This window comes from Idiotropiscis lumnitzeri, chromosome 21, assembly GCF_059441095.1.
Source record: "Idiotropiscis lumnitzeri isolate Australia: NSW breed Sydney's pygmy pipehorse chromosome 21, RoL_Ilum_1.0, whole genome shotgun sequence".
NCBI lineage: Eukaryota > Metazoa > Chordata > Actinopteri > Syngnathiformes > Syngnathidae > Idiotropiscis > Idiotropiscis lumnitzeri.
Window position 1 is genome coordinate 10,962,756 of NC_142411.1, and position 21,832 is coordinate 10,984,587.

At 38.8% G+C, this 21,832-nt stretch overlaps 1 protein-coding gene across 5 annotated transcripts in view; it reads left to right on the forward strand.

The window, feature by feature from the left end:
- The window catches only part of enah (ENAH actin regulator), an 83,701-nt gene that overhangs the window by 24,312 nt on the left and 37,557 nt on the right, over positions 1-21,832 (forward strand). For all 5 annotated transcript variants that reach the window (XM_088286309.1, XM_088286308.1, XM_088286307.1 and 2 more), the window contains exons 2-3: positions 10,569-10,734; positions 11,849-12,026. In XM_088286309.1, coding sequence (XP_088142435.1) covers positions 10,569-10,734; positions 11,849-12,026 — 344 coding nt within the window. The remainder of the gene's footprint in view (positions 1-10,568; positions 10,735-11,848; positions 12,027-21,832) is intronic.

The following is a 21,832-nucleotide window of genomic DNA, read 5'->3' on the forward strand; positions in this document are numbered from 1 at the left end:
TAGCTCCCAGGCTCAGCTGCACGTCTTATAGTTTCATGAAAACAAACATGCCTTTAAGGTTTACTACAGAAAATTGTTTTCTATTAGTTGTGAGATGTAGTCGACTGACATTTATTCAGATTTAGGCAAAGTCTGTTGTAGTGCGTGTGACTCCAGGTGAAAAACCAAACAGCCAAAAACAACCAGCTTTTAATTTATCGGCCTTGAAGGTTAAAAAATGCCAAATATCGGCCCCGATAATCAGCCTGGCCAATAATTGGTCTATCACTAGTGGCCGCCCTTAGTTTGTTCTTCGTTTTCATTTTCGAGCTGGACCAGGGTAGGCGTGTGAGTAATACGTTTGAAGGACAGTTCTTGAGGACAGTATTTGCTGTGCATACGTTTCAATTGGTTGATTCGCGTCCGTTTTAACAATACACTCAGGACAAAACATGGGATCATTTCTGAGTTCAAATTCAAATAATTGACATAACTGACTCTGATTTTGGTTAAAAAAAAAGATAACTCAGTTCAAACAGAATGTATCATATTGTGAACCTGATGCATCTATGATAACCACATCGGTCTTCTCAAGGTACACAAAAATAAAAATGCTTCAAATCAGTCATTTATAAACGCAGTCAATTTAATGATTGACACACGGAACTCTCGAATTATCTTTTTGCTCTGCATCTGGGCTGTTAACAGTGGGGAATCCTTTTTTCCCTAGTGTCTGAACTGTCAGAGCTTGCAAGTCTCCGAGCTTCGCGAGGATTTCCCTTCTCTTCTGTGTAGTGCTGCCAGTAGCCCGAAGGCTTGGTTAAGCTACAGCTCACCTACATTGCCAATTTTCACATTTAGCAGCCGCAACATATGACACTTCTTTCTTTTTAAGAAGATACAGTTTCATAACATGACAGAAACAAATCAATCTTGTTTGGCTGACATGCATGGTATGACTACTGGGACTGAACATTCCCTGGGCAAAAAAAAAGTCTTATTCAGTGGAAATGGATGTTAGCTGTAAAGGCTTCAACCTGAAAATCTTGAGTACCAGTAGGCTGGTAAATTTTTCACACAAAAGGCTTTTTATTTAAAATGAATATTTCTGACTGACTGCAAAACAAAAACTTAAAAAGGAAAATTAGAATTGCAATTAAATTGGTTAAGGTGTATTTAGGTTATTCGCTCTCTAAAGAGCATGCTGTCATTTCTGGGACCTTTTTTTTTTCTTTTATGAAAACAAACTTTGTGTTTTAGTAATAGACCGATATGCTTTTTTCAGGGCCGATACCTATACTGATTATTAGAAGTCATGAAGGCTGATAACCGATATTTAAAGCCGATTCATTTGTTGGAAAAAAAGGAGATAAAATGGTGTAAATGTTTTTTTTTTTTTTTTCAAAAACAGCAACTCCAAAACTTCATTTAGATTAATTGCCTTTAAGCACATTTATTCATCAACTTAAGTGACATGTTAAAGCTTTTTTAGATTTTAGAAAATAGACAATATAGTATTAAAAGTCTAACAAAAAGTGCAAGGAGCTCCCGAGTTCAGTTGCATGTCCTATAGTTAAATGAGAACAAACATTTCTTTAAAGATTACTACGGCAAATTGTTTTGTTATATTTGTTGTGAGTTGTAGTAGACGAACATTTATTAAAATTTCGGCAAAGCCTGTTGCCTTCCGTAGTGTGTGTGACTCGAGGCAAAAAAGCAAACGGGCAACTTCCTGCTGATTGGCTGCTACAAGGAACAAATCAGATGGTGATGTGGGCAGACCAATCTGCTTTTGCAGGCAGGGCCACCAGCACAGCACAGCAAAGAGAGAAAGAGAAGTGTTCTGCAGCGAGCCAAAATAATCCATCTTTTAATTTATCGGCCGTGAAAGTTAAAAAAAAATGCAGATGTCGATAATCGGCAAAATGGCAAATATTCGCCCCAATAATCGGCCCAAGCGATAATCAATCCGTCAGTATACTGTGTTTGTCGACGTCAGAGTGAGAAGACTTTGTTTGCCAACAGGGTTTTAAGGCACATTTATTAAAATTCCACCACAAATATCGCACCTAACTTAAAAGAATCTTCAAACCCATTGCTCTGTTTACATTTGAACTAAAGTGAACAACCAGGCTACCGAGCCTCGCTTAGCATAAGGTGCTTTTCCATTCCAGGTTTCAGAACAGCCATCAATCAATCAAGGCGGGATCAAATGAACTGTGCAAGCCTCCACTGCACACTCGCAGTATCAATCAGATGGCACTGACTCTGCGGCCCTCCTTGGCCTGCGCTCTATAACCAGGTTGGATATAGTTCTGAGGATCAGTTTCATTGTTGCAGCCAAGCCGCGAAGAAGTGTCATAGAAAGGATTTTGCATGTGGTGTAGGTTTTCTCCAAATTTTCCAGATTCTTCATGCACAGCATAAACATGCATTTGAGGTTAATTGAAGGCAGAATTTTCCATTGGTGGAAGTAGTTGCTCATTTACTGGATATGCACCCTGAAATTGATTGGCGACCTGTCCAGGGCTATCCCATTACTTCCATTAAAGCCTTTAACTTTGTCTTCCCTCCTCCCCCTTTAACTTGTTTGGGGAGATGAAAACAAAGGGTGGGAAAACAATCCCTCTAGGAAATGGGAATGGACTAGAGCCGCTATGTCATCACGTCGAGCCGCGTGCCAAACGTTTCAAAAGCCTAGGTTGTGTCGTAAGCAGACGCGACATTACTTCTAACTACATTACATTATTGATTACACAGCAAAACAATGAAAAACGGACGGCAAACAATTCAGAAGCAGCCTAGCGTAGATGCTATTAGTCCAGACCACGTGCCAGTGAGCGTTAAGCCACAACTTTTAAAATAACCTACAAATATCTAATGAAATCTCAAGTGTTATTGGTATGAAAATCAATTTGTCACACAACATTCAGAAGCAACAGGAATGTAGTACTTGGCTTCTAGCACTGTTGTTTGGTCTGACAGCAGAAAACGTTTCAACCCACAACTCAAAACACGTCATTGTAGCGAAGTATAGAACTTACATTTACATTTATGTGTTTATCCGCTTCTTCTTGGTTATTGAGAACATTTCTGCAGACTCTGTATTTGTTGCCAAGGGGTCACTCGTAGAATCTTGGGAGGTCGGGTTTGTCTTCGTGCTGAAGGGCCATACGCCCCTTGTCTGTGACCTTACCCCTAAAGTTTGCAAAGATTTGGGACACGTCTTGTTCGTCGTAAACGTGCATTTCAAGGGGGAAGGCGAGATGTAAGGGGTGGTTTTGGGATTGGGCCTGTGTACACATTATGCAGGTAGCGAGTTTCAAAGATGGAGGAGGTCAGTGGTGTATGTTGGGGTCAAGGCATGGGGAATTTATATGTACTGTGACAAGTCTGAAGAGAATGCCCCGCTTATTTGGGGTCCAGTGAATGTGAATTGTGGTGTGCGTGACGAGCTGCCCGAGTTTTGAGTAGATGTGAGGCCCGGGAAGCAGAGTTCTGGACAGACTAGGGTAGGTCCAAGACTTTTTTGCAGATGTCCTGATGGAAAGTTGTTGGGATGTCGATGAGGGTAGGTAATGGTGGAAAAGTAAATGCCACTTTGCATTTAGCATACAAATAGGAGGTCGCTCACCATTTCACCGATTTGTTTATGAGCCTCCCAGGGAAGTTGACCTCATTTACCGTTTCAATCAGGCAATTCACTTGTTCATTTGAAGGCATTAATTGTTGGTTCCCGCAAGTCCTACACGAGGAGTGCAGTCTAATCCAGTCCAGACCTGCTCTCTTGTCAATGCGCTCCCTGTCCCTGTGTGAATGATAATGTGATTAAACATCTTGTTAAATGTGCCAGTCTCCCACTTAACACACGACCTGCACTCTGAACCCCGGCAACACCCTACCGATCTTCTACGACTGTGCATGGTGCCACTGCATCGTTAACTGTGACCTGACACATTTGCGTGCTTGCTACTGGAGTCAGGGGCTATTGGACTTAGAGAAAATGTGTATATGTGTATGTGTATAATGTGACACCATTTGAGCCAATCAAAGCCGGTCATCACAGTCTCTACAAAGATTCTGCTGAAAACAAGAGTACTCCGGCTCACACATAGAGAGTCAATGGACTCTTCTCTGAGAACATCCCCCCCTCTCGGGAACAAACGCATGAGACGGTGATCAGCCAAACGAGCGCATGTCTGTGACGGTCTGTGAGATTCATCAGCACTTGACCCTGTTAGTGATGATTACACTGGCGGATGAAAATCCATTCGTCAGTGATGGGCTGACCGACTGGTTCGTCATTCTGACGGAATGCCCAACTCTGCTAACCAGATGAACCGATGTCCAATAACTGCTTCTATGATTGCAGACATCATTGGGTTCTCTTCTTCCAGTTCTTTTCGTATTTGGGATGTTGGTCCAACATTTTTAAACTCTTATAAGCACATCAGTTTGAAGCTCGGATGTGACGATTTCTAAATGAATATTTAATCATTTTTCTGCTGTTTTATAACTTTTACTACACCCCTCAACACATTCTCTCACACCAATAAGTCATAAGCCATACTTTTTATTGCTTGACAAAGTGCTATGTTAGTCAGCGAAAGGTCACAGGTTTGTTGCGGGGATTCTGACTTTGCACTATGGGAGGCAATTACATCAGTGTTACTTCCCGTGGAAAAGGGCAGTCATTCAATGCGGTGAAACTCTGGAAAACCACATGTGGATCCTTCCTCTGGGGAGCTACTTCTTCATTGAGCTAATGGTTTCTGTAAGTGACTTGCTACAACTAATTGAATCCAGGAGGGTTGCGTGTATTCTACCCATTAAACAAGCTCAGCGCAAACAAGATGAGTTGATGGTCCAGGTAATTAAAAGACTATGCTATCTTCCACAATTACTTAAATTAGATGATTAATTAACAATATCATCCTTGTCGAACTAGAATGATGGTTTTTGTTGGGAACAGCCTCCGTGGACCCTCGTACGAAAGAAAACTATTAATTGAGTACCGTCATTTTGTAAAAAATACAATGCAACAGACAGTTTTCCGGAATAATTAAAAAAACTGTTGTGGCTGACGACCTTTTTAATTTATTAGTTTTTTTTTTTTTTTTAATCACATGACTCCAGAAGAATGGCAGATTTTTTGGGGGGGTTGTTTTTTTCAGTTACAAATGGATAACTCGTAAGTTGCTGGTATCGGGTGTTACATTTAGGCCTTTTCAACTTTCATCAAGGGCTGCGTGTTGTCCTGCTGCACATACTCCTTCCCACACCATCGATGTGCATTTTGCACAGATAATCTCAGTCACTATATTTAGCCCCTTGTGTTGATGGCTGCTTTGTCACACCTGAGGTGTTTTTCCCGCTATCACGCCACGTGTCGGTTCTCTGCTCCCTGCTCAGTCTTTTTTTTTCTTCTACCTTCTGGTTGAGATGAGTCATACTTATGGTCACAGGGTATTTTCTCATGGCATCAGAAAATGTTTCAATGGATTAAAAAAATAGTAACCCTTGTGTCCTTTGTGGTAAAATCAATATTCAGTGGATATTGAAAGTCTAAGCATGCTGATCAAATGGAGAGATTTTGTGATATAAAAGTGACCAAGATAAGATATTTCAAACCTTTTTGACCATTGTGACATACAACTCAATTGGGAAAAAAACTACCACAATTTTTAAAGAGCATTTGATTAAATAAAGTTCTGATCTTCTAGTGGACTTTTATTTTATTTTCTGCTTTCTAACAGAAGCCTGAAGGTGTTGTACTAACACTGACTGGTATTTAAAACCAATCCATAGTTCCTTTAATCTTGATTTAGTCTCCAGTTGCATCTGAAGAAAAGCTGCCTCAAAGCATGATGCTGCCCTCAATTTACTTCACAGTAGGAGTGGTGTTCTTTTGGGATGAGCATTTTGTCAACATTGAAAAAACCATTTGACCAAATGGGAAATTATTGCAAGCTAATTAACACTTGTTGCTGGCCAGAAATGCCAGCAACTCCTTTAGTGTTGCTGTCGGCCTCTTGGCCGCCTTGTTTTCTTCCCGTCATCCAGATCTTAGTACTGTCATTGATGTGGCATATTTTCTCCACATAACGTTGTGACTGTCTTCAGTGTGTTCCATGGTATAATCAATATCTGGGAAAGTCTTTGTACCTTTGTCTTGATTGAGCAGTGCCAGGAAAAGCTTACTAGAACATCTGAACTTTATGTGAGGTTAATCCATTGAATGGTGCCAGGTGTGTGATTACTTCCATTTTACATGTTTGAAAAAGTTTGAAAAATAATCTAACTGGAGTTTTTTTTTCCACTCGAGATTGGGATCTAATGTAATTATTTTTGGGGGAGAAGTATTTTTTTTAACGGGCAGGTCAAATAAAAACAAAAAAGTCAAATATGTTCTATGTACCCCCATTAGACTAAAAACAGTATCCTAATTAATATTATGTTTATGAAATATGAATCAAGATGCAAAATACACCATTTTTTATCCATCTTGGGAGGTGGCCATTTTGCCACTTGCTGTCGACTGAAAATGACATCACAGTGCCCAAGGGCTCAGTTGCAATCATCACGTGACCAAACCTGGAAAACAGAGAGCTGTGATTAATTGTTACCAAAAGCAATATTATTCAGATTGCCGTGTTCAGGGGTCGCATAGAACATATTGGAAATAAATTTAACAAATGAGCAATAAATAAATCTGCATTACAATAAACAATATCAGATTTTGTATTTTATTTTGTTCTTATAGGTTAGCCTACTTAAGTAACGGAAAATGAACCAGGAATTAATATACAAGACAGTTTATTAATGTACATCAAATTCGTACAAATCTCGTTGCACACTTGAGTACAATGACAATAAAGGGATTTCTAATTTCTCTCTCATTTGTTTGGCACTACAGGTCACAGAAATGGAGAAAAAGTTTTGTAATTATTTATCTTAGTGTTATTTCTCCATGTGGATTTTATATCCACTGAATTTGTATAACAGTTTTTATTTTTGCCAAATTTCCTGCTCATAATGATAACATTTCTCTTTAGGGGGACAGCATACATTATCCAAACTTTTTTTTTTGCGCACCTAATCATTGATAGCGCAATAAGAATTTGATGCATAATTGTAATGTTTTTGCTCCAACCCTGAAACAGTCCGAGGTACGCTGAGGATAAAGGAGCTCAAGGCTCATTTGAAATATGTGCAGCTGGGTTTGGATACAGGCAATGAGTGTCAGAACGGCAAGCGCCCCAGGGAGTTAACTGGAAAAGGTTTAGCCGCAAAAGAGGAAGGATGCAGATGTATCCAGGACCCTCCCTAGAGCTCCTCTGTTTTTACACTCCTTCCCCTTCGCCAAACCCAACTGCACTTCTGCTTTAATAACCCTTCAGCTCCATCCTCACCCTCAATTTGCTTCCTTCACTTTTCATTCTCTTAGATCGTCAACCCTCATAAAAGATACTCCCCACTGATTTACAGCCAAAATGGCGAAAAGATTTAACCCGAGACCTTCCGAGTAGCTCCAGTTTATGATCGGCAATGCTAAAATTATGCAAAATAAGTCAAAAGTCAGTGACTCGGCTTTAACGACATTGTTTGTGGCATTAAACATATATATATGTATGTATGTACACGTGGAGATATATATATATATATATATATATATATATGTATGTATATATGTATGTATATATGTTTGTATATATGTATATATATATATATGTATATATATATATATATGTATATATATATATGTATATATATATGTATATATATGTATATATACATATACATATATATATGTGTGTGTATATATATATATGTGTGTGTATGTATGTGTGTATATATATGTGTGTGTATATATATATATGTGTATATGTATTTTTTTATTGCTTTTATTTTAGTGTATTATTAATTCTCTGGTTGTTTTTGGTTACATTTAAAGTTGCGTTTTGGTTATTGACTAATTGCAATATTTATGAAATCAAGGAATAATCGTTTGTGCAATATCAATCTGAAATAATTGTGATTTTTATTTATTTTTTTCCTCTATAATCTCCCAGGCAACAAACACTAACCTGCTCTGAGAGTCTGTCCCGCCCTGACTAATCCTGGCATATGACATCATGGCGTTGAATTCCCTGGAATGACTTCGTTTCTCTTTGAAGTCGGAAACCATTCACAGACCCTCATTAACATTAATGAAGAAGAGGAACTTATTCTCATCTTCCATTACCATTTGCATTTGCTATTCTGCTCTGATTCATACATAGTGTTTTTCTCTATGTGTCCCTCTGTTCGGTCACTGACCTTTAAAGAGGAAAATAATGGCAAGCAATTTATGATTTTAGGGAGTTTGACATCAACAGTAAAACTTACAAAAATGATTAAAACTAAAATTAAAACCCTTAGTTGTTACGATACTGTTCATCCCATTTTTATAATCCTAATTTCTAATGTCAACAAATGAAAGTTATATTCTTTTGTCACAAATGAGAGGACGTTCATTCATTATAATGTGAAAGTGGTGAATCGCATTAAATGGAATTTCATTCAAATGTACTTTTGGCATCTAATCCATACACTACGGCACGGTGTGCAAAGAACAAACTACAGTTCGTTGTATGCTGTTATGTATGTTTAAGAGGTAAAACCCCCACAATGTGGAAACTCCCGAACAGTAAGGCACATAACATTTTGTGGCGCTGTGGTTTAGATAATGTGATGCAAATCAGCTCTCGTCTCTTCATCTCCAATTTCTTCCCTTCCTATCTAAATCAGCAAATTTGACATAATTTATTCCCACTCAGACATAATTGTCTGACGTGCCGTTTTGATTGCGGTGTAATAACAACCTAACCGCAGTGGAGGCCTAATCAGATTTAAGTGGGCATACATTATGCTGCAACTGTAGCAGCTCTTGGGATTTCTGCACACAGTACAAGTAATACGGTGCTTTTTTTTTTTCACTGCTGCTCAATTTACGTAGTTAAATCTACAGTGGAAGCTTTGGTACGGAGGTTGTGCAATTTCTAATCCAACCACAGTTTTTTTGGGGAAAAATATGCCTTTTAAATTGCGCACAGATGCACTGCGGTGTTAAGAAAATATGAGAACATTTAAATAAAATAAAATGCAGCTTTTTTATGTGCAATAAATACAAAAGCTGTATACAGTTGAGTCTGCTGTTGGAATGTAGCACCTTAAGCGATGTGCAAATGCGTTAGTGAAAAAGTTGAAGTTGAATGCATTTGTATGTTTCGGAGTTGTTTCAGATGAACAAATTGTGTGTGCGCATTAAGTCTGGTTTCAGCTCTGACAGTCATACATTGTGTGTGGGGTCTGAACAGAAAAGGTAGAGAAAAGGACTCTGCTGCTGGGCACCAATGGGTTTCAAGTGGGCAATAATCTGAAATTGAAAAAAGCAGAGCTGAATGTTTCTTTCTCAGTAAAACAACGCATAAAACATTGGGCTCTATTTTCGTAAACAGGCGCACATTCACTTTGCGTAATAATGGGTGTATCTTCATTTTCGTGCTGGGGGCAAGTCTACTTTACGGCGTTTGGAAATTTGGCAGACCACGTCGAACCTTTCTGGGCATTCCAGCAGACTGGGGTCATTTCTTTTACTTGCCCCTGGCTCAGAAAGTCAACTAGACTAAGTATAAGCAGGTCTAAGTTGTGGCGCTGGTGGTGGAACGCGATTTTGGTGAATTTGAAGGCGCAGCGTTGGGCTGAATGATTAATTGCATTTGCAAAAGCGCAATTTTGTAATCGCAAAGGCTGCGGTTTAAATGGTCATTACTTTTTATTGTCTTTGGAGGGGAAGGGGGGGGATTCACAGAATGCTAAACTAACACTGCCGCGCAGGCTTTCAACTTTCTAACATGCTTGATCCTTTTCACCTCTCAAAAACTTCCCAGGTGTGTGGGGGAAAAAAACTCTGTACTTGTGTTGTTTATGTTGTGATGTTGAGGCTACCGTCCGTCATACGTCGGAAAATGTGTGTGAGCAAGTATCTGTCGTGGCGGTTGGATATGTGTCACCGTTGTAAGAGTTGAGCCACGACAAATATCCGTGCGAGGGGTTGGAGGCTTCACTTATCTCACGATTTGATTCAAATCACAATACTTGTGTGACCATTAGCTTTATATCCCTATTATTAAAAAAAAAAAATCGAAACACCTTATACCTCTAATTTTAGTAAATAAACTGTCTTTATAAATAATTAATACTTCATTTGCCTTTACCGCAATATTGTATAATGTGTAACAGATTGGATATTGTTTGTTGTAGTGAAGATTAATTGTTGAAAAATACTTTCGAAAAGAAGCTTGAAAAAAAAAAATCCCAACTCATATCGGAATCGCAATTTTTAGGAAAAAGTATCGCAATTAGATTATTTTTTTTGTCATTGTTCAGAGTGCAACTCTATACGACCTTGCAATTGTAATTTGTGCAATAACTCATTTTTTAAATAAAATTTTTAATTATTTATTTATAACCACTCCTGCCAAAAACTAAATAGTCCTTGAATATTAAAATGACGGTTTCTGTTTTTATGTCACTTTTTCCTTTAGCGAACAGAGTATCTGCCAGGCACGAGCTGCTGTTATGGTGTACGACGATGCCAATAAGAAGTGGGTACCAGCGGGCGGCTCGACCGGCTTCAGCAGAGTCCACATTTACCACCACACAGGAAACAATGCCTTCCGTGTAGTGGGGCGCAAGATCCAAGATCATCAGGTCAGTGCGTGTCTATTGCAACAACAAGGTGCAGATATTTGTCTTATTTTGTGAGATGTCAAAAACAACCTATTCTTGTCAAAGGGCACTTTTAACGACATTTTTAAAAACCTTTTTGTATCACTGGCTATTTGAGGAAAAAAAATAAAAGCTTCTGCGCTTAAAGTACACTTTGAGTCCATGAAAACACAATTCTGAAAGTTTTTGAAAAAAAAAAAAGAATGTTTACCAAATATGGTGCACTGAAGTGTTCTGTAGCCTAGAGTTTTATAATTGTTGCTGTATGACTCCGCTGTTTGGGAATTCTGTGGTAAGCACCAACTCTGACAACACTACCAAGTTTTGATACTGCATTTTCTTTTCAAGATGAGTTGCATTATATATTATCCTAATTAATAATAATTTTAAGGATAATTTCTTTTCAATTCTTGTACTTCCATCTACTCATAAAAGTGTTGAAATGTTGTTTCTTCTGTGGATATTTTTCTCTCCAAACCTTGTGCTGTTGCTTACTTTTTTTTTCATTATTTTTTTAAAATCTCGACCAACCTTGGGGTCCCTGTTAAATTATCCTCACCACTTTTGGGGAATGCTTTGAATTCCCTCACTCATTAGTCTGAAGACAAGATGACACTGAGATTAAAGGATTTTACTGCACGACACATCTTGTCTGGGTATTAACGCTTTATCAGATCAAAAGAGACAAAATCATGTGTGTGTACATCATCCTCACATTTGATGATGCCAAACTAATACAGCTATAAATATTTCTGTCCAAATATTTCTCGACTGTGAGCATATGGAAATGGAAAACTCACAGGAGTAGCTTGAGGCATTCCTTCATGGCTTTGGGCCAGGACTTTGAAAAACATAATGCTGAAATGGGCTACAGTAGTATCGGTTTACTTTTCACTCGGCAGGTACTGGTTTTCTTTATTTGAAATGACAGTAGGACAGCTGTGTTTATCATTTGCTTTTTTTTTTACCCAAAGAATATGTTGTCACGTATGCATTACCAAACCTATACCTGAGTGCATATTTACTGCCATTTGTTTTATGTCCTAAAAGTGTTCTGACGAATGTGTCAATAATTCTCTTTTGTGCGACACTCCAGGTGGTGATCAACTGTGCCATTCCCAAGGGGCTTAAGTACAACCAGGCCACACAGACCTTCCACCAATGGCGAGATGCTCGGCAGGTCTATGGGCTGAACTTTGGCAGCAAGGAGGATGCCAACGTATTTGCCAGTGCCATGATGCATGCCCTGGAGGTGCTGAACTCCCAAGAGACAGGTAGCGTTGTCGATCAGCTTTTTGTTCCTTGTTTCCTGGTATGGTGGTAATAGTTGTTCCAATTGGGCCCAATTACAACATTTTTAATTGTCCTGGGATTTTGTCTTTATGATCCGAAGCCTAGGAAATTTAGTACATCACAAAATATTTGTTAGTGTGCTGGTTTAAAAGGGAAAACCAATGCCAAACCAGTACCTGTTATATGATGTAGATGTTACAAAAACATTCAAATCGTCTACATATGAAAATAAAACAAATCATTGAATAGAGATTTGTGATCAAATCAGTCCGACTTAAAAAAAAATGAAAATAAAAAAATAACCATGATTTTAAGCATAATTTATTAAGTTTGAATAGAATCTGGTTCAATGTGGTCCCACATTATCCACTCACAAATAACTAAAATCATGCCATGTAATAAAACACAAAACAATTTGAAGTCACCTGACCTCTGAAACGCACAAAACAGCCTCTTTTAAGGGGCTTGGAACCCACGCCCATACTTGGACTTCCTGAATAGGGCTGTCTGTGTGTCGTCTGCAGCGGCACGTCCATGATGAGCGTGAGTCTATGTGTGTGCTTCAAACTATAGTAGAACAACTGAGTTTGCGCCCTCAGTCGCGCTCATGAAATTTTTCCGAAAGTGGGAATACTGTGTTGTCCTGTATGTAGATTTAACTGTCGTGGAAATGAAGGAATGTTTGTGGAAATGTAATGTGTGTGCATAGTGTGCGCCAGCGTCGCCATGTCCTCCAATACCTCACACTTCAAACACCAAATCCATTTGAATGTGACGTTGCAGCACTGTTTGAATTTGCTATATTTGCTTGCAAGTTTGCTCGATATAGTGGTGAGCATTAATGTGATGGGTCATGTCAATAAATTGGAAGGCAACTGTGTAACTGGTTCTGTAATATTATATCTCGTGTTTAAAAATATTCACAACATGGGATGACCTCATGGTAAGAGCCTGCTGTTCAGACTGCGGTATTCATAGCTGTGGTCCAGTAAATGATGTTACAAATATTCCCTGACTGCAACCTTGGTGGTACATATTGGCCTCAGTTTATGACTCATGCGCTCATTAGATAGTCTCATCCTCTGGCAGCATACAGTTTGTGAATTTGTCGTCAAGCTGGAATGAATAAAGAGGCAGGTGAGGGGAAAAGGGACCTTCGTGCAGATCTTTAAATATGCCCTTGTGTTCTGATTTCAACTCAGAGACAGTTGAAGATGATTTTCTTTTTTGGCCTAAAATCCAACAAAGCTAAAATAGACCATGTACCGTGATTGCAGCGGCAGAGGCTGCTCCCCATGACCCGCCGTGCCAGGCAACCTCTTGTCGTTATTCTGCCCATCAATCCTTTCTACAGCGAGTCTCATCACAATATAATATATGCATGGAACTTACTTACAGATTCAGATATTTTTCCCATATACAGTATGCACTTGAGATGTAGCATAATTCCTAAATACCGTATTTTCCGGACTATAAGCCGCTACTTTTTTTCTAGATTTTGAACCATGCGGCTAATACAATGGTGCAGCTTGTCTGTGGCTTTTTCTTTCACCGGTAGCGGTGCTCTATAGTTCAGAAAATACTCTAAATAAATCGTTGTTACCGTGTTAAAAGGCACTGTTTTAACAATCTGTTTATGTACCTTGTACAAAAATCGTTCTGTACATGCAATAAACTAATTTTTTTCAACATGGAAAACTGCGGCTCGTCTCCTGGTGCGGCTTGAATATCCTTTTTTTGTTTGTTTTTCCCCGCAAAGAAGAGTTGCTGCGGTTTATATACAGATGCACCTTATAGTCTGGAAAGTACGGTACACGTCTCAAACGATTGTATCAATGTCACTAAAAATGGTTTGAAATAAGGTTTGAAAACGGTTTATTATATGGGCGCTCCAACGTGATCGGAAAGGAATGACTTGAGTTTTTTTGGCGGGGATTTTTCTGTTGCTTGTTGCTTGCTCGGAATTATTGAAATGATCTTGACAAACAGAATTAAAAATGTTAGTTCTGTTCTCTTGGGCTTTTGGAGACAGATGTAGCAGAGTTTAGTCTCCATGTCCAAATCTGACGAGTTACTAAGCAGGGATCATTATTTATTTCGGGTTCCTTCACGGTCTGTGACAGCAGTACTCCTTTTAGCAATCCATCTTTTTGTGGAAGGGGAGGGGTTGAAATCGGAGTCAGCTTCAAGCCCATAGAAACTGCCTACTCGTTTTATTTTACAGGTCATGTGCTTGAAACGCGGCGTAAACATTTTTAGAGTTTGCATCATGATAGCATGTGAGCAAACTCATATTAGAAGAATCCCACTCCCCCCTTCGGTCTGCCCTATTTTTTTTTTTTTAAGTCACAGGCTTCAATACCCCAACGTGGCAGACTACACACTGCAAGATTGCTGGAGAACAGCGCGTAGGGACTGGAAGAAGAAAGAAAATGAAGTAGTTTGAAGACAGAATCAAATAAGTGTGAAAAAGATGTCGCTAGGCTAGCAGACAGTGAGATCTGTGTACCAGAATTAGCAAGATAACAAGGTTGAGAGATGGAGTGAGACAAGTCAGCGACCAGTCGACCATTTTTCATTTGATTTAGCGTAACGGTTCCTAAAACTCTGGTCATGCCTGCTGTAGCAAGAGTTCAGAGATTCTCAGAGGACCATCAAAAGATTAGTCGTGCTCAAATCTACCTCAGAAGTGAGTAAAAGTGGTTTGCTTTGCTTGCGAATAGACTTGACTCAGTTGCTTCTATTCATGTGTGTTAATGAGTGACAATGTAAGTTGATCTTGCCGAAGTGGCCTCAAAGCAGAAATTCTGACTTTTTTTGCGAGTGAAAGACCCCAAACACAACAAGGTGGTTGCTGATCTTTTTATTTATATAATTTATACTTATTTTGAAGCTTCAGAATACTAATACCATCCACATGTGAGGCACAGATACGATTTTTGTCCACTCGGGGTCGTCAGCCTCACGTTCGACACTGGAGTATCTGTGACGTTATGCATGTGTGCGCCTTTAAAAGGTGTTCCTGGCCTGTTTAATGAAGTGAATGTCTGTATATGAAAATGTAGAATTGGCCTTAGTTAGCTAATTGGTGATGGTGTCAGTTGAGGCCATCAGCAGGTCATCTTAAAATGTGCTTGTGCTTACGGTAGAATATATATATAATTTTTACTGTTTGGTCCGTCAAGCAATTGAAAGTGCGCAAGTGGCTACTTCTATGTTCCCTCTTTCCTAACTACCTGTGGGGAGATAACAGTTAATTCTCACTGGCGTTGGTAGGCTATATTTAATTAGCAATTAGCATTACTTTACCATAGACATGCTGTTGTCTAACTTAAGCAAATTACAGTTTGCAAAAGGCACATTACACTACATTGTCTTTTATCAGGTGTGAAATGATCCCAAACTTTGGACACTCTCTGTCTTTAAAGCACTCTTTCCTCCTTGTCTGTGCTTATTGCTGTGAGGCCGCATTCACAGCCTGTATGGAAAAATAATCACAGCAAAATACTGCCATATACGGAGTAATCCATGAGACAAAAAAATAAATAAATAAAAAATTCACGTTCCAGTGAATGAGTGAGATATGAACCGGGATATCATGAAGGGATGGTTATGCAAAGAAGAAGAAAACATTCGTAGACGATATTGAAGAAGCTGTTAGCTCTTATTTTTACTTTGGTGAATGACTTGTGAAACATAATCAGTTGCTCTTCCATTTTCTGCTTCCCGATTGGCTCGTCATGAATCTGTTACAAGTCACAGCGCACACACATAAAGATTTGCCAGCGGGAATAATGAACATATTTATCACTCACAGTTGTCCGGACTCTTCCGTTTTCAGAGGGGGGAAATAAAAAAAACCCGGACCACAGTATAATCGCTCGGGATAATCTTTTTGATCCATTCGCTAATTGAGCCTTTGATACTTTGATTTCCATCAGGCAAAATGCTCAAATTTGGCCTGTTTGTTGGTATATATGCAGCAGTGAAATAAAAATGTTGCTCGACCACCTGAAATTTAATACAGTGAAACCCCGGTTATCGCGGTTAATGGGGACCGAGACCACCTGCAAAAACTGAAAATCCGCGAAGTAGCGGCGCCCCTTCCAAAATGCTTAAAAAAACCTATACAGGTATACAGTATACCCCCCTGTATACAGTACACCATATAGAAGACGGGTAGAGAGAGAGAGAGTGAAATTCATGTTATAACAAAAAATACCAAAATATTATTAAAACTTATTATTTTTTTATTCCCCAGCCATTATTTTTGTATTTATTCAATTACTTCTTTTTGTATTTATTTAATTACTTCGACTTTTACCTGCTGGTACGCCGTCCGGTGTGCCCTGTGAAATGAAAGGTGGCATTCTTCATTTATTTATTTATTCATTTATTCATTCATAACTGACAGCCTCGCGCTCCGCTCGTGCCCGGGCGGAAGAGGTGCTCCTCTTCGGCTTAATTGTCACGCACGCCGGACCTGCTCCCCCGAAGCGTGTCTCCGTTCGGTTGAACTCGGTTTCATTTCGCCCCGCTCGTGCCCCGGGCGGAAGGTGCTCCTATTCGGCTTAACTGCCACGCACGCCGGCCGGCCTCCTCCGGAGCTCTCGTGCGGTCCCGAACGGAGCGAAATGTTGCCCCGCTCGTGCCCGGGCGGAAGGTGCTCCTCTTCGGCTTAACTGCCACGCACGCCGGCCGGAGCTCTGGTACGGTCCGAACCGCGCGAAACGTCGCCCCCGATCGTGCCCGGGGGAACGTGCTCTTCTTCGTCCACTCTCCTCTTCGCCCACGCTCTTCTTCGGCGCACGCCGGCCGTCTAACCGCTCCAGCGCCCCGTCGTGCCGCTCGGCGAAACTACAATGCCCCCGCGGAGCGGAGCGAATGGAGAGCACCGATCGTGCCCGGGCAAAAAAGTTTTTAATTTTTCGAATATTTTTTAGACCCGCGAAGCACTGAACCCGTGAAAGGTGAACCGCGAAGTAGCGGTGTGTCACTGTAATAATAATAATAATAATAATAATAATCATAATGATGATGATGATGATGATATAATAATAATACATTCAATTTATACATTACATCAATAGCAGCAATTAAAACCAAACTGCACAAAGAAATAAATGATTTAGAGAAGAGGAAATAGAATGACTTGGTACTGTCATAATGAGTAAATAAAATGCATTTAGTTGACCTGAAAAAATTAAAGATCAATAAGTAGATTAGTATTTTAGTTTTAGTTTTAACGTGATGGGAGAAAGTCCCTAGCTGTACTGAACCCTCGTTTTAAATTTCACTTAATATTGCGACGTCTGTAATTATCCGTATATCCATCCAACCATTTTTATTGCAGCTCGTCCTAATTACAGTTCTCGTGGTCTCACCTAATGTCAGCAGGAGCCTGTCCCAGCTGACATTAGGTGAGAGGAGGGTCACTATAGACTGGTTTCCTTGCACATATGCTAACTATTCAGAATCATATTCACACCTTTAAATAAGTCTTCAATTACCCACAATGCTTGTTTTTGGAATGTGAAAGGAAGCCACAGGAAGGCTTGAATTGAGACCAGGACCTCTCGAATGTGATGCAGATGCACTAAACACGACTAGGTCATATTTTTGGTGTGGTGTTTACTTCCATTCAGAATCTTGGTTGCACAACTTAACTTCCTGGCATTCCATCCAGAATGTAGCTTTTTTTTTTTTTTTGGTCAACCACTAAATACCAAAAAGGTTGCAAAGTAAGAAAGCTGTCACCAGGTCTGTGTTGAGTTATTCTCTTAATTTGGTTTGTATTAGAATTTTAGTTAGAATGTAAACATAGTGTGTTATATACAATGCATAAAAATCCCAAATGATCTTTAGTTTCTGTTTTTACGATTATTTTTTTTTTAAGAAATACTTAGAGTTAGGTGTCCGAGTGAGTGGACATAAAAAAAAAAAAAAATTTAAAAAAATGTGCCATTGCATTTCAATCTGAGAAGTTTCAATTATCAATCAATCAATCAAACCTTTATTTATATACCACTGTTCATACTTTAAAAGCAACACAAATGCTTCACATAGCACCTTTTCACATTTTATTGGCCATACAAGTCATACATGTGTTTAATAAATGAGAAATCATTATGAATAGTAATCCAAGACCTTAGAATGATTCTGTTCACAGCTAATGTTCTGTCAAACTCCTTTTTAGGCAATATCACAGTTGTTATTCGAGACCCTAGTCCCCAGTGTCCTGTGAATTAAATTTGCATTTCAGTTAGTACAGATTTCAAAACGTGTCAAGAGACTGACCGTGGAATTATGTGGTTCATCATCAATTAAAAAAAAATTCCCAGATACTGGCTTTAATAGGATAGGTTTCCGCTCTGAAAATGAAAATGTACTTTGGTCGTGAGTGTCTAGATGGAGAAAACACTTAAAAAATTCAAAACATTATTGTTGATTGTCTCCTTTTTTTCTTCTGGCTCATGTTCTAACCAAACCAGTCAGAGAAAAATGTTTTTTACTGCCATGTGCCCTTAAATGGAAAAAAAAGAAAGAGATTTTGAATTTTCACAATAATCAAATTAACGTTGGAAAAATGAGAAAATGGTCACAGAGGAAGCTAATACTGTTATTACAGTAGTTTTTTAAAATGACGGCAATAAGTCATTTTACAGAGACTCATTTTATTCACAGCTCTAATGTCAAATCTGTGAGTCAAATAAAACACAATTATATTGATAAATTAATAACAGTATAAATTCTTCATGTAAGCATGGCTTTTCTTCAACTTTCTTACCATGGTTCTCCTTTTTCAATAACATCATCTTTCAATATTGTTATGAATTGTCATGAAGAGATTTGCATTCTTTTGGTCATTGCAAGATAATTTTTATTTGTATATTTTTATTTTACCACATAAAATCTTATCCTTGCGGTGAATATTTATGTGAGTCTATTGTTTAGCCCCATGTTATCAAACCCTCTGCCCTAACGTCGCAGTAACAGTCTTTACACAAACCACGATTGGCCATCAAATCGGTCGTCACACTTGTCTGACATCTGAAACTTGGATTTCGTTTTTGCAGGCTGTGCCACTTGCTCTGCGATTAGCGTTATAGTTCTCACGTCACGTAGATATTCTTGTCGATATTCTCACCAGGCAGATGGAATCAAATGTCTTCCATATGGTGTCGTTATAGCTTAGCAATATGATAGTAGATGTGTCAATTGGGATCCTACCCCATTCCTCGACACCCTGACTCCCCTGCGACTCAAAATAACATTGTGGAATATCGGACATAGTAGGAGGACAACAACGTATGGCTGTAGGTTGCAGTGCAGTAGAAGCATACTACCAGTACATCATAATTACAGCTTTGTCTTATATTTTTGTGATCTCAATGACTTAGATCAGGGGTGTGAAACTCATTTTAGTAAATTGCTCGACATATTTGCTACATATTAAAGAAATCTATAAAAATACATTTGAGATGTTTTCATAAAATACAAATTTAGTATCAAACACAGAATCATATGAACTAACAAACAATCAATAAGTAATTACAATGAAGCTCAAATATCCAAATCCCAATCAAAATATGCAGTTGAATAAATGAATTTTCTCGCATTTTCATTCATTTTAAAATTTTCTCGCGGGCCAAATTAAACCCGTTTGAGGGCCTGATCGGCCCGCGGGCCGTGTGCTTGACAGCCTTGACTTAGATGAAAGAGGACTTTGAACAGTTACTCCAGCTTCCCCCTTCATTCGAGTCAATTCATGTGCTCGATTGAGCGATTCTGATTTGTAACTGAATTTTCTGGATAAAACGATTTTTAATAACGTTCAAATGGCTACGTTAGATTATTATTATTTTATTTTTTATTTTTTTTGGGGTGTAACTAAGCCACCGTAGTCTCCTATGCATTTCCGCTTCCTCCCACGAGCGCACAGTCCGAAACAACAACATCTATGGCTACCGGCAATTCTGCTACGTTTGCTCAGGCAAGTGAGCATTTAGATAATGGACACGGACCAAAACATTCCCTGTTGCAAAGTGTGTTTGATATCAGTTGCGGTGAAGGATTCAAAACACGACATGTTTGATTTCGTTTCAGATGATATATGCACTTTCTTCTTTCATTGTGGTTTAATTAAGAACAGATCTGAAGTCTGTTGTATAAGTAAAATGCTGTTGATTGTTCTGTGTGTATGAAGTTAAATTCACTGGGATTTTGAGTTATAAGAAAGAAAAAAAAATGTTTAAATAAAAGTCATTCAAAATACTAGTCATCATTTGTATTTTACGAAGAAATCGTTATCGGAAAATCGGGTTTGAGAGAAAATAATCAGGATTTTCTTGTGTGCCAAAATTGAACTAAAGATGACAAGACCCGATAGCCCTGTCTTTTTAGTGTTTTTTTTTAAAACTTGTTCTTCACTATGAGGTTTAGATCTCCCCCAACTAATTTATTTTTATCTTCTATACTTGAGCCTTCATTGGCTCTCCTTAAGATGAATTTGTTGAATCATTTTTTTAAGGTTTTTGACCCAATTTTTTTAAGGGCGCAGCTTGTCATCTGCGAATTCCATTAAAAAAAATCATAGCCAGCCCTTTTTTTCAAATTTCATATCAGTATGGCTCACGCGTAATAGCAAGGTTATTTGAAAGGAAATGGAATCACAAGTAGGATTACAAAAAAAAAAAATGATGGAAAGAGTTGGAAGCCATACCTAATAGGAGGTGGTCTAGACGTGCCAGTGAACCTATTTTCCAACATAAGGGTTATTGATAGACATTTTATATTAGGAAAACTGCAGAGAAGTCATCGGATAGGCACATTCCCTACATTGCAGTATCATCTTTAATTATCAAGCATGTCATTTTTACCCAACAACAAGTCTTTGAAGCGATGATGTTATGTGGTTAATATGATATTTGGAACCTCACACTATAAACCAGCTGTCTTTGCTTGGCAGTCTAAATAAACCTGCATGTGCAATTTTGACAGCGTGAGGACATATGGAATTTCCTTTGCATGGAGGAGTCTCTCGGCAAGGGCTGACTCGTTATATCAGTGTACGTATGTGTTGAGTTAATCTGCTCGCTTCCTGCCAGTGTCACACGTTGAATTGTTCACACTCAGGATACTGTCAGGGAATTAAAGATCAAAGCATATGCCCCAAAAACAAACTTAAAACATCATGAATTATATTTAGTAAATGCATACTTTCCCTTTCTGCTTCCAATACTTATTCTTCCATTCATTTTCCCCTGTGGCACATATTCAAACATAGCGTAGATGATTGGCAGGCGAGATGACAGATTGTTTCTCTGCTGATTACATGAGTGGCCAGGTAAAAGGAAATACATCGATGCAGTCCTTTACCCCAGTTGTCAAGACTCAGTCTTTCCACTGGTGTCCTCTGAATATCTTTCACTCATCATTTTAAATCCAACATCAGGATGTTAATTCTCGTCTTGCTTTTCAGTAGACTGCAGTGCAAATATATATACTCTGTGCAGAATCAGATTTTATCTGTTCCAAGTATTGCACTCTTCTGCTTCAGATGTTGTTCCTGGTATCTGTTGGAACCATCCACCCATTTTCTCTAGTTCTTCATTCAGCCTTTGGTATTTCTCCAGATTTGTGTGTTGCTATCATTCGGGATTACTAAATCTATCACGACTGCTGTCTTCTGATGTTTATCCAGCACCACTATGTGAGGCTGGTTGGCTATCACCATTTTTTCATTATCCTTACAATGCACAGAGGGCTCCACCACAGAGTCAATGTA